The sequence below is a fragment of the Rhinoderma darwinii genome, chromosome 6, assembly GCF_050947455.1.
Source record: "Rhinoderma darwinii isolate aRhiDar2 chromosome 6, aRhiDar2.hap1, whole genome shotgun sequence".
NCBI classification, from domain to species: domain Eukaryota; kingdom Metazoa; phylum Chordata; class Amphibia; order Anura; family Rhinodermatidae; genus Rhinoderma; species Rhinoderma darwinii.
The window spans coordinates 121364325-121378717 of NC_134692.1; the positions used below are offsets into that span (position 1 = coordinate 121364325).

Below are 14393 nucleotides of genomic sequence, written 5' to 3' on the forward strand. Positions count from 1 at the left end.
TCACAAGGCATTATACTCCTGGTTCATTTTGGGGAAAAAGTTGTGAAATCGATACCATTTCACAAATAAGAGCATTTACTTTTAATTTTCAACTTGTATTACATAGTAGGAAAAATGCAAGACATGTCATCATTGGGAGCATTAATTCTAGTGGCATCAGAACCAGAGAACTTGGGACATCGACCCGTTCAACAACACAATGTGCGTCTCTTACAATATATGTCTTTCTTAGGTCCAGTTCCCACGGAGTTCTTAGGCGCTATTTTTGACGAGGTAACTGCGCCAAAAAACGGCCAAAATTGCCTCCCATTGATCTCAATGGGAAGCGGAGGAGTATCCTGAAGGAATTTTGAGGCAAATTTTTCTGCCTACGAAAAAACTCTGTGTGAACAGGGCCTTAAAGTCCCAAAAGAATCAGAACAATCATTTAAATAAGTAACTACCTTTCAGTCCGTTTTTCTTGAGCCATTCAGCTGATGTTCTGGGTGAAAATTTGGGAATGTCTATATTCAGTGGTGAATTGTGATTGGGTGGTTTTGGAAGGAATGCTGAGGGAGGTATTTTGGCAACCTCAGTTGATATCTGAAAATATATTTTGCATTGGTTATTTTACATATCTGTATTAGGGCATGACCACACGTGGCGGATTTCCTCCGCAACTGTCCGCATCAATGCCGCACAGAATCTGCGTTGCAGATTCTGCTGCGGATCTGCACAAAATGTGCAGTACATTGATGCGGACTAGCTGCTGCTGACTGCGGGAAAAGTGCTTCCCTTCTCCCTATCAGTGCAGGATAGAGAGAAGGGACAGCACTTTCCCTAGTGAAAGTAAACGATTTTCATACTTACCGGCCGTTGTCTTGGTGACGCGTCCCTCTTTCGGCATCCAGCCCGACCTCCCTGGATGACGCGCCAGTCCATGTGACCGCTGCAGCCTGTGCTTGGCCTGTGATTGGCTGCAGCCGTCACTTAGACTGAAACGTCATCCTGGGAGGCCGGACTGGAGACAGACGCAGGGAGTTCTCGGTAAGTATGAACTTATATGTTTTTTTACAGATACATGTATATTGAGATCGGTAGTCACTGTCCCGGGTGCAGAAACAGTTACTGCCGATCGCTTAACTCTTTCAGCACCCTGGACAGTGACTATTTACAGACGTCTCCTAGCAACGCTCCCGTCATTACGGGAGCCCCATTGACTTCTTCAGTCTGGCTGTAGACCTAGAAATACATAGGTCCAGCCAGAATGAAGAAATGTCATGGTAGTAAAACCAATACGCTCCGCAGCACACATAAGATCTGCGGACTTCATTGCGGAATTTTGACTCTCCATTGAAGTCAATGGAGAAATTCCGCCATGAGTCCGCCACTGCTCCGCAACAGACAGAGCATGCTGCGGACACCAAATTCCGCTCCGCAGCCTATGCTCCGCAGCGGAATTTTACGCCTCGTCTAAACGAACACTGCTAAATTAAAGTGTAAGTCAATGGACAAACGGCACCGCTGCGGATTAACGCTGCGGAGTGTCCGCAGCGGAATTTTAGTGAAATTCCGCCACGTGTGAACCCAGCCTTAGAGAAGAACTTCCTATTCTGTTTTATCCTGGCTATTCGCATACCTCCACCTCTCAAGTTATATCACACAGTAGTAAACAGCACATTGTACATAGACACAATCAAAAAAGACACACAGTGTAGGATGTTTCAGTGAGCAAGAAGGCACAGAATAGAGGCATGTACTTATAATTACGGTTAGACTGCTCAGGAAAGATACACACACAGATATATATATATATATATATATATATATATATATACACACACACACACACACACACTAGTCCTTCTCAATAAATTAGAACACCATCACAAAGCTAATTTATTTCAGTAATTTAAAAAGTGAAACTCCTATATTATATAGATTCGTTACACACAGAGGGATGTCCAGCAGTTTTTTCTTTTTAAATCAGTCCAATTTTTATTAACAAGAACAGTAATAATACATTAGCAGTCATGCATCAACTGTAGCAGCATTATATACAGCATTTCCAATATACCATCATACAGAAATATCCCAACCCCACCCCTCAACCCCTGCACAGCCCCCTATCAGTATCTCTGTCATTTGTACCGATTATCACAAGACCTCACAAATCCCTATCGATTCTCCATATATGCAAGCAACCTTATTACCCTGTCCTAACCCTCTCCTTGCCACCTCCTGCCTGAATGTATCTACCTTGGCCACCTCACCCTTAAACAGAATATGTCTCAGTCAGACAACTATCTCTTAAATAATAACCCTACAAAGTCGGTAGCATTTTTTTCTTTTAACGTTGATGATTATGGTAACAGTTAATGAAAACACAAAATTTAGTGTCTCAGAAAATTAGAATATTATAAGCCCAATTTCAATGTTGTCCTACTGAAAAGTATGTCCAGTATATGCACTCAATACTTGGTCGGGGCTCCTTTTGCATGAATTACTGCATCAATGCGGCGTGGCATGGAGGTGATCAGCCTGTGGCACTGCTGAGGTGTTATGGAAGCCCAGGTTGCCCTGTGTTATATCAAGTCCAGAGTCAACTCAGCGTCTACCAGGGAATTTTCGAGCACTTCATGCTTCCCTCTTGTGACAAGCTTTATGGAGATGCTGATTTCATTTTCCAGCAGGACTTGGCACCTGCCCACACTGCCAAAAGTACCAATACCTGGTGTAATAACCACAGTATCACTGCGCTTGATTGGCCGGCAAACTCGCCCGACCTAAACCCCATAGAGAATCTATAGGGTATTGTCAAGAGGAAGATGAGACACCAGACCCAACAATGCAAACGAGCTGAAGGCTGATATCAAAGCAACCTGGGCTTCCATAACACCTCAGCAGTGCCACAGGCTGATCACCTCCATGCCACGCCGCATTGATAACACCTCAGCAGTGCCACAGGCTGATCGCCTCCATGCCACGCCGCATTGATAACACCTCAGCAGTGCCACAGGCTGATGACCTCCATGCCACGCCGCATTGATAACACCTCAGCAGTGCCACAGGCTGATCACCTCCATGCCACGCCGCATTGATAACACCTCAGCAGTGCTACAGGCTGATCGCCTCCATGCCACGCCGCATTGATAACACCTCAGCAGTGCCACTGGCTGATCACCTCCATGCCACGCCGCATTGATAACACCTCAGCAGTGCCACAGGCTGATCACCTCCATGCCACGCCGCATTGATGCAGTAATTCATGCAGAAGGAGCCACGACCAAGTATTGAGGCCATATACTGGACATACTTTTCACTAGGCCTACATTTCGGTATTAAAAATCATTTTTGAAATTGGGCTTATATAATATTCTAATTTTTTGAGTCACTACATTTTGGGTTTCCATTAACTGTTACCATAATCATCAACATTAAAAGAAAAAAATGCTGGAAATAGATCACTCTGTGTGTGATGAATCTATAGAATATATGAGTTTCACTTTTGGAATTACTGAAATAAATTGACTTTTTGATGATACTCTAATTCATTGAGAAGGACTAGTGTGTGTGTGTATACATATGTATATATATATATATATATATATATATATATATATATATATATATATATATATATATATATATATACACACACACACACACACACACTACCGGTCAAACGTTTTAGAACACCTAAATTTTTCCAGTCTTTATTGATATTTACACAGTTTAGGGTCTCAAATGTACTTTGAAATGAAAGCATAGAAGAAATCAACAAGTTTAGGCCCCATGCACACGAATGTGCTTTTGCGGCCGCAATTCCCCCAAAAATCTCTGGGAGAATTGCGGCCCCATTCATTTCTATGGGGCCATGCACACTACCTTAGTTTTTGCGGTCTTTGCACGGCCCGGGAGCCCGCACCGCAGAAAGAACAGGCATGTCTTATTACGGCCGTCTTCTGCGGTCCGGGCTCATTGAAAACAATGGCGGCGGCCATGTGCATGGCCCGCGATTTGCGGGCGGCTCGCGGCTGACAGTCCGCTGCCGGCCGACCCGAAAATCACGGCCGTGCACATGGCTACGGTCGTGTGCATGAGGCCTAAGATGAATAAAAATAATGCATTAACTGTGTTTCAACAAATTAAATCTAAATCTTTTGACTCTTCAAAGTAGTCGCCTCTAGCTGATAGAACAGCTTTTTGTCCAGTGTGCCAGTAACCCTGTGCAAGTTTCCAACTCTGGATCCAGCAAAAGAGCCTCAGACCATCACGCTCCCTCCTCCATGTTTGACAGTTGGTGTCACACACTGAGGAAGCTTCCTCTCACGTACTCGACAATGTACAAAAACCCTGTGTGATGTACCAAAGATGTCAAATTTTGATTCATCGGTCCTTAAGACCTTCTTCCACTCTTCACTAGTCCACTGGAGGTGCTGATTGGCCCAGGCAAATATTTTTTTTTATTATTTTGCAATATTAGCAGTGGCTTTCATACGGATACTCGAACCGTCAAACCTGCAGATAGAAGTCTTCTCTTCACAGTTGAAATGGAAACTTTTATTTATTTTTGCTGCATTAAGCTGGGCTTGAAGATTTTGTGCTGTGAGGTGCGGATCACGCAAACGGTTGACCCTCAAAAACTTGTCATCTGATTTTGTAATGGCCTTTGGTCTGCCAGACCTCTTCTTGTCAGAGTTTCCAAGTGCCTTTTGATGGTATAGGAAACTGTACTGACTGCCACCTCGGCTTTCTTAGCAATTTCTCTGTAGGACAGACCTACACTTCTTAGGGTATTTTCACACGATAGACTAAAAATGTCTGAAAATACGGAGCTGTTTTCAAGGGAAAACAGCTCCTGATTTTCAGAAGTTTTTTAAGCCACTCGCGATTTTTGCTGCGTTTTTACAGCCATTTTTTGGAGCTTTTTTCAATAGAGTCAATGAAAAAATGTACATATGTCGGATGTGAATATTACTTCATGATCTGACTAGGGCCAGCCTTAGGTTGGATGGCGCCCTGTGCGGGACTCTCTATTGTCGCCCCTACACAAACCAAAAATTAGTTAATAGATAATGTAGTAGATTTCATGTGCAGCCCTATGTAACACCACAGATAACACACAGTAATAACTGAGTACAGATAATAAGTGTACATTACCTGCAGTTCTATGTAACACCACAGATAACACACATAGGAGCAGCAGGGTATATAAGGGACAGAAGAGTATATAAGGGGCAGAAGAGTATATAAGGGGCAGCAGGGTATATAGGGGCAGCAGGATATATAGAGGCAGCAGGGTATATAAGGGACAGAAGAGTATGTAAGGGGCAGCAGGGTATATAGGGGCAGCAGGATATATAGTAGGCAGCATGATATATAGGGGCAACAGGAGGGGCGGCAGGATATATAGAGGGCAGCAGGGTATATAGGAGGCAGCAGGTTATATAAGGGGCAGCAGGGTATATAGGGGGCAGCAGGGTATATAATATTGAACACACACTTTTACAAAGAGACAAACACATGCAGACACACACACACACACTGTAACATACAAACACAGAGACACATACTGTATACACACAGACACACACTGTAACATATACACATACAAACAGAGACACATACTGTATACACATAGACACACACACACTAACATATACACATACAAACACAGAGACACATACTGTATACACACAGAGACACATACACAGAGACACACACACACACCCACCATCTCTCCATGCTGACAGGATGACAGGCTTCGTGCAGGACGGGCTGTGGGCAGAGCTTCCTCCTCTGGTCCTCGGCTCTTATATACTCCGTGTGTGTAACGAAGAACAGAGCACAGAGTAGAGGCAGAGCCCAGTGGCGCCCCCTACATGCTTGGAGGAGGCAGCGCCCTGTGCGCTTGCACACCCCTAAGGCCGGCCCTGGAACTGACACAGAAAATGCGGGTGTGCAACAGATCCACATTATTAGCCTCATTGTCCTTCAATTTCGGCTAATTCTTGACTTTTCAATGCAAATACCGCATGTCACTGAGACTGCGGTGTGGACAAAAATCTGTGGGGATTTTTTTCATTGCATGTGATTGGGGTTGCAGAAACCCCATTTATACGAATGGGATTCAAATTGTCACAGATTTTAAATCCGACATGTGCGAACAGAGCCTAAAATTTTTACAGCAATTAGGGAAACATTGTAGTTCCGCGACAATCTGAAGAATTCCAACATGGTCAGAAGTCACGATTCCAACATGGTCAGAGATAATTTATCATGGTCGCTGCACGACCAAAAGAGCCATCGAGCACTAGCCTTAACAGCAAACGTGCCCACCTGTGTTTGCCAGTGCGCAATGTTAACAAGCTTGCCAATAACATCAGCCATAAAAAATAGAATTGCCTCACCTCTTGTATTATACTGATAAATGTGCCATCCAGTTTTCCTTGCCGTATATCCGTGATCTTGTTCAAGATGTCTATAGCTTTCTGCACCTCTTTAAAGACTAATTTAATATCAGTGCTTGCATAAATCTCATCCTGTTTTTAAGCAACATTAAACAAAATGTTATCATTGTATTATTCGTTAATACGACACTTTACTGGTGATGGATCATTGGGATAGAAATTTACTATACCCTGAGATTTAGGTTACCTCTTTCCATGACGAGAAGCAATGAAAACGCGCTCCAACGGCATCAGCTAGTGCTTGTAAATCAGCCTATAGTGGAATAAACATGTTTTTACATACTTGTTCACAATGTGTTTCATAAAGGAAGTACATTTTGTGTGACTCATTAAAAATTTGATTACCTGCCCAATGCTATCAAATGCAACTATGTGGATTTTGAGATTTTTCCCCAGAGTGCATTGCAGAAGGTAGTCAGAAAGGACATCTGATGTCTGGTCAGGGCTGGATACAATTAAAGAAGAATAATTTTTAGCTTGTAAGTTAAATGTAAACATCAAATATAACAAGGTACATGTGTAAATGCAATCAAAGCAAGGAATATATGCGCGCACGCTCCCAATTATCTCTTTAGCTCTTGGCAGACTAGGACAACAAGGCTGTTGGATCTCGCGAGAGAGATCACCCAGCACAAGCCGCTCTAATACTGCCCATAGCGGATTGGACAGTGTCAGAGCGCTAAGTATCACGCCCCCATGCCATTTATAATAAAAGAAACGTCCCATTGACAATTCAGGGATTATTTACATATCGGGCGCCAAATATAACCGCACCGATATCTAAATAACAGGGAAGGCTAGAAACATAGTTTAAAGAGGCTCTGTCACCAGATTTTGCAACCCCTATCTCCTATTGCAGCAGATCGGCGCTGCAATGTAGATTACAGTAACGTTTTTATTTTTAAAAAACGAGCATTTTTGGCCAAGTTATGACCATTTTTGTATTTATGCAAATGAGGCTTGCAAAAGTCCAAGTGGGCGTGTTTAAAGTAAAAGTCCAACTGGGCGTGTATTATGTCCGTACATCGGGGCGTTTTTACTACTTTTACTAGCTGGGCGTTCTGACGAGAAGTATCATCCACTTCTCTTCAGAACGCCCAGCTTCTGGCAGTGCAGACACAGCGTGTTCTCGAGAGATCACGCTGTGACGTCACTCACTTCCTGCCCCAGGTCCTGCATCGTGTCGGACGAGCGAGGACACATCGGCACCAGAGGCTACAGTTGATTCTGCAGCAGCATCGGCGTTTGCAGGTAAGTCGATGTAGCTACTTACCTGCAAACGCTGATGCTGCTGCAGAATCAACTGTAGCCTCTGGTGCCGATGTGGCCGACACGATACAGGACCTGGGGCAGGAAGTGAGTGACGTCACAGCGTGATCTCTCGAGAACACGCTGTGTGTCTGCACTGCCAGAAGCTGGGCGTTCTGAAGAGAAGTGGATGATACTTCTCGTCAGAACGCCCAGCTAGTAAAAGTAGTAAAAACGCCCCGATGTACGCACATAATTCACGCCCACTTGGACTTTTACTTTAAACACGCCCACTTGGACTTTTGCAAGCCTCATTTGCATAAATACAAAAATGGTCATAACTTGGCCAAAAATGCTCGTTTTTTAAAAATAAAAACGTTACTGTAATCTACATTGCAGCGCCTATCTGCTGCAATAGCAGATAGGGGTTGCAAAATCTGGTGACAGAGCCTCTTTAAAGTGACACAAGGGTTGTGCAGCACTCCCCATTACATGGTGGACTCCGCTACACATGTATAAGCTGGTGAAACGTTCTCTTTAACCCATTAATGACCAGGCATTTTTGCACATCAATGACCAAGGATTATTTTTGTTTTTTCACGGTCGCATTCCAAGAGTCGTAACTTTTGTTTTACTACGTCGACATAGCTGTGTAAGGGTTTGTTTTTTGCGGGACGAGTTGTATTTCTCAATTATACAATTTTTGGATGCATATTATATATCGATTAACTTTTATTAACTTTATTTTAGGAGAGAATTAAAAGCAGTTATTCCAGCACTGATTTTCACGTTATAAATTTATGCTGTTTACTATGCATCGTAAAGAACACGTTACCTTTATTCTATGGGTCAGCAGAATTACGGGGATACCAATTATATAAAGGTTTTATATGTTTTCCTACGTGTGCACAATAAAAACCCTTTAAAAAAAATGTACTTGTTTTTCCATCGCTGCATTCCATGAGCCGTAACTTTTTTCTTTTTCCCTCGATGTGGTTGTATGTGGGCTTGATTTTTATAAGGCAAGGTGTCGTTTTCATTAGTACTATTTTGGGGTACATGGGACTTATTGATTTATTTTATTTTTTGGGGGGGAATGGGAGAAAAAAAAAGGAATTGTTGCCATTGTTTTTTGCGGGTTTTTTTTGGACGAGGTTAACCATTTAATTAATGTGTTAATTTTATTGTTGCGAGTCGTTACGTTCGTGACAATACCATATATGTGTATGTGTTATTTGTTTTGACACTTTTACTAAATAAAAACACTTTTTGGGGGAAAAGTGGTTTTATCTTATTTTTACTGTAATCTTTTTTTTTTTTTTTTCATAAACTTTATTTAACTTTTTTTTTTTTGGTCCCAATAGAGGACTTCACTTTGCGATCTTCTGATCGCAGATATAATGCTTTGGTATACTCCGTATACAAAAGCATTATTGCCTGTTAGTGTAAAACGGACAAGCAATCTATTAGGCCATGCCTCTGGTATGGCCTAATAGGCAGTTGCCTAAGGCAGAACTGGGGGCATATGTTAGGCCCCCAGCTGCCATGGAAACCCAACGGCGCACCGCGATTTCTTTGCAGGGGTCGATGGGATGACAGAGGGAGCTCCCTCCCCCTGTCAAACACATTAGATGCCGCTGTCGCTATTGACAACGGCATCGAATGGGTTAAACTGCCTGAATCGGAGAGCGATTAGATTCCGGCAGGAGCCAGGAGTATATAACACCCGTCCTCCTGCCAATGATTGCGTGGGTACAGTCCTTATGTGTGAACTAGCTCCTGTATAGGACCGATATATCCGTCCTTCGTCGTAAAGGGGTTAATAGACCAGATGGAAATAAACAAACAGTTTGCCTTGCAGCCATGGTCCCTGAGATCAGAGCTTGGAGACCACGCCAATACATTAATAAGTGAAATAAAGCAGTTTTTACTTGATTTATTTTACAGAGAACACATTAAACTTTTATTTTAAAGTGTAGCTAAACGTTTGACAAACTTCTGACATGTCATAGTGACATGTCAGAAGTTTGGATTGGTGGGGGTTTGAGCACGGAGACCCCCACCAATCGCTAGAACGAAGCAGCCTAAGCACTCGTGTAAGCACTCAGCTGCTTCGTGTCTGTTGCCTTTGTCCGGAAAGCCGATGTATCGGAGTACGGGATCATAGACTTTCTATTGAGTCCGTACACGGATATATTTTTTTCTGGAAAAAGCTGAACAGACACGAAGCAGCTGAGTCTCAAAGCTCGGACCCCCACCAGTCCAAACTTCTGACATGTCACGATGACATGTCAGAAGTTTGTCGAATGTTTAGCTGCACTTTAATGTTTATTGTAAAAAAAAGTGTGTATTTTTTTTATTTAACATTATTTTTTTTTACTTCTTTATTAAACTGGCATATATCTATATGCCAGTACATTAGCCTGTGTACTGATAATACACAGGCAGTTGTTAGGACATACCTAAGGATGCCCTAACAACAGGAAATATGGTAAGACAGCCCTGGGATGGACCCTTCAATGGACCATTGGCTGTCTGCCCATATATGGTATGTCCCTCGATCCCTGTGATGCAATCCAAGGGGTATCCCCCTTCCCATTTTCCCTGTGAATGTTGCGGTCAGCTTTGATCTCAGCATTCAAGAGAATAGCGGCAGAGATCCGAGGTTAGAGCGGGGCTGCGGCTGCGTAATACAGCCATTGTCCCGCTCCTGACAACAAGTGTGTGTGTGCGCGGTCAGCATGATGAGATGTAGACGGTGCTGCACTAATGAGCGGTGGCGCCGGGAATGAAGACAGAACATGGGGGTGTTTTGCAGTGGATCCGCCATGTTCTCTGTCTTCAGTGCTGGCGATCATTAGTGCAGCACCAGCCACATCACATCATGTGGACCGCGTGTGCACACTTGTCAGGAGCGGGGCAATGGCTGTATTACACAGCCGCAGCCCCGCTCTGACTAAATTCATGTGTTACAATACTAAGCTGTGCGGCCGCACAAATTAGAATCGAATATCATGAATTAACAGTATTGAACCATTTGGGAGTGCACGACATCTAAATAGTATCGATATTTCTATGCATCGTGCAACCCTAGTGTGTACACAAGAATCATGAAACCAATAAAAAAGCCTATTAAAGAATTAGGCAATGTTCACATTTGCGTTTTCCATTATTCTCTTCCGTCATAGGAAGAGAAAAACAGTTTCTGTAAAAGAACCTACAGATTTCAATTAGTGTTTTTTTTTTAAGTCTTAGTGTTGCTTAGTTCGACTCTATAATGTCAGGTTCCCATCTTTTTGCCGGAAACAATAGTGTAGTATGCTGCACTATTGTTTCCGTGAGAAAAATGGACATCTAGTGGAATGGAGGCAAACAATCAAACTGTAACAAAGAAATACCATTGAAAATCAATGGTAATGCAAACGGAAATTATACTTCCTATTTGTCTTAACATTCATCTATTCCTCTGACGGAGCAGATGAATGGAAAGCCACACAGAAGCCCGACGCTGATGTGAACATGCCATAACACAGGGGTCTCAAACACGCGGCCCGCATGCGGCCCCTGAGGCACCGTAGCTCCCTCGGGAGAGGAGAGAGCAGGCCCTAGGAGAAGTGCACCGGCGCTCCTTCATGGAGTCCCAGAGCAGAGCTTATACTAGCGCTCGGCCCGGGACTCTGGCTCTGGGCTTGCCCCTGACATCACTGTCCATACATGGACAGGGATGTCAGGAGCAGAGCTGGAGTCCCAGGAAGAGCGCTACTAGTGCTCTGGGACTCTGGCTCCGGGGTCGCCCCGGACATCACATTCTGGTCTAGGAGAATCCCCTGACGTCACTGTCTATGGACTGTGACGTCAGGGGCTCCTCCAGCAGAGGAATCCCCGGCCTAAGGGTCAGCAATGCTCTGGCTGTGGATTCCACTCCTAGAGGGAGCCCCAATGGAGCTATCTACAGGGAGGGGTGTGTGGCACTATCTATAGGGGGTGGATGTGTGTGTGGCAGTATCTACAGAGGGCACTGTGGCATTATTTTTAGAGGGAACTGTGGCATTATCTGGGGGTGGTGGCATTATCTACAGAGGGCACTGTGGCATTATCTACAGAGGGCACTGTGGCATTATCTACAGAGGGCACTGTGGCATTATCTACAGAGGGCACTGTGGCATTATCTACAGAGGGCACTGTGGCAGTATCTACAGAGGGAACTGTGGCATGATCTATAGAGGGCTCTGTGGCATCTAAAAAGGGGCTGCCCAATCTTGATATTCTTATGTCTGCCAAACGCTGCCAACTGAGCAGCCAGACTGCATTTAGCAACACTTAAACTGGAAAACTGGATTTTTTAAATAAGTACATGGAGTAAACTTGCAAATTTCGGTATTCGGTAAAAATAGCTGTATTATTATAGTAATGGTGTATTATTATAGTAATGTAGTATTGTTATAGTAATGTAGTATTATTATAGTAATGTAGTATTGTTATAGTAATGTAGTAGTATTATAGTAATGTAGTATTGTTATAGTAATGTAGTAGTATTATAGTAATGTAGTATTGTTATAGTAATGTAGTAGTATTATAGTAATGTAGTATTGTTATAGTATTGTAGTATTGTTATAGTAATGTAGTAGTATTATAGTAATGTAGTATTGTTATAGTAATGTAGTAGTATTATAGTAATGTAGTATTGTTATAGTAATGTAGTATTATAGTAACGTAGTATTATTATAGTAATGTATTATTGTTATAGTAATGTAGTATTATAGTATTGTAGTATTATTATAGTAATGTAGTATTGTTATAGTAATGTAGTAGTATTATAGTAATGTAGTATTGTTATAGTAATGTAGTATTGTTATAGTAATGTAGTAGTATTATAGTAATGTAGTATTGTTATAGTAATGTAGTAGTATTATAGTAATGTAGTAGTATTATAGTAACTTTGACGGATCTGTTAAAAACAAAAGTGCCAACGCATATGTGAACAGAGCCTTATTGATCAAATTAACTAACTTCAATGCTGTATCTTTATCTATTAAAAAGCACATTATTAAACCATACCAGTTGCTAACAATAATGACAAGAGTATCCAGGTCCTGGATCTGTAGAGATTTCCGTAATGCTAGAAGTAAGTTACAGCCCCCTCGAGGCTGCAACTCTTGAATCCACTGTCTCGCTTCATGTAAGCTATAGAGAGGGAAAAGAATCTGTTATATAATTATTACATGATTTTCAAAAGAAAAGGTTTTAACTGGTTGCCGACACAGGACGAGTATGCTCGTCCTGAGCGGCGAGCACTTCGCGCATTAGGACGAGCATACTCGTCCTGTGTGACAGCCGTCCCTGCGCGCGTCTGTGCGCGCGATCGAGAGCAGGGCAACGGCTGTAATACACAGCCACGGCCCCGCTCTGACAGCGGAGAGAAGAGAAACATCTTCTCTCCGCCGGTAACCCTTTGAACGCCGCGATGAAAGCTGATCGCGGCGTTCAAAGATGGGGGACTGCACATTGATCGCGTCACAGAAAATAACTGTGACGCGATCAAAGCCCACAACTCGTATGGCCAGACAGCCCAGGGTCCAGTGAAGGACCCCAGGGCTGTCTGAACATATTTCCTGCTGTTAGGGCATACGGAGGTATGTCCTAACAACTGCCTGTGTACAATCAATACACAGGCTAATGTACTGACATATAGATCTATGCCAGTACATTACAGTTACAAAATCAAAATGATAAATCCCTTTATGGGATTAAAAAAAAAAGTTAAATGAATGTAAAAAAAAATTCAAGTCCCAAAACATGAAATAATATAGACATATTTGGTATCGCCACGACCGTAACAACCTGTACAACAAATGTATAACATTATTTATGATGATCGGTGTATGGTGTAAAAAAATGAATATTAAAACTGCTGCGGAACTGCTTTTTTTCTGCATTTTCGCCAAAATAAAAATTTATAGAAATTAAACGATAATGTATTTGTACCAAAAAATGGCACCTACATAAAAGTACAACTCGTCCCGCAAAAAACAAAGTCTCATACAACTACGTCGTAGAAAAAATAAAAGAGTTATGAGCGTCGGGATGCAAAGAGGGAAATGTAAAAAAAATTGCTCTGTCCTCAAGTCTAAAATTGGCCGTGTCCTTAAGGGGTTAAAGAAGAACTCTAGTCAGGAGGAAGAAATGGAGTGATAAAAGGGTGTTTGTTGGTTGGGGTATCTAGTTAGTTTAGACACGAGACTGCTTTGTTTTCAATTTGGTACATACTGAATAAAATATTCCTATCAGCCAGGTGAAAAGAAACTTAATATAAATTATGAAGATATTGGAGTATTACTGAAGATTAGAAGTTACTTACACACTAATGTTAACATCTTGTGGATATTCCCATGGACATGAGACTTCAGATCCAAATGACATCAGAAAAATACTCTCCTTGTAGCATAGTTGTTCATCTACAAGGCACTGATAGATATGCAATGTATTACTCACAGTAAAAGAGATATTTGTGTAAATAAAATGTTTCAAAATTAGTGGGGACATTTTAAAAACATTTCTGAATGAGGAAAGCTAAGAATCCAAATAGATTTCATTTTTTATACAATACTTTGTGTTTTTGGAATTAACTTTTACCATCTATAGTCAAGTCTCTCATACTATATAATTTGTAGTAATGCATAAATATCCAAGCGA

At 42.2% G+C, this 14393-nt stretch overlaps 1 protein-coding gene and 1 long non-coding RNA gene across 8 annotated transcripts in view; one reads left to right on the plus strand and one right to left on the minus strand.

Moving 5' to 3' along the window:
* Nucleotides 1-14393, plus strand: part of LOC142655731 (uncharacterized) — a 188257-nt gene that overhangs the window by 136523 nt on the left and 37341 nt on the right. The gene's annotated exons all lie outside the window — the stretch shown is intronic.
* VWA3A (von Willebrand factor A domain containing 3A) overlaps nucleotides 1-14393 on the minus strand; it is a 96980-nt gene that overhangs the window by 63228 nt on the left and 19359 nt on the right. For all 4 annotated transcript variants that reach the window (XM_075830225.1, XM_075830222.1, XM_075830223.1 and 1 more), the window contains exons 8-13: nucleotides 14059-14165; nucleotides 12759-12884; nucleotides 6798-6897; nucleotides 6640-6705; nucleotides 6393-6524; nucleotides 444-582 (exon numbers count right to left, since the gene is read on the minus strand). In XM_075830225.1, coding sequence (XP_075686340.1) covers nucleotides 444-582; nucleotides 6393-6524; nucleotides 6640-6705; nucleotides 6798-6897; nucleotides 12759-12884; nucleotides 14059-14165 — 670 coding nt within the window. The remainder of the gene's footprint in view (nucleotides 1-443; nucleotides 583-6392; nucleotides 6525-6639; nucleotides 6706-6797; nucleotides 6898-12758; nucleotides 12885-14058; nucleotides 14166-14393) is intronic.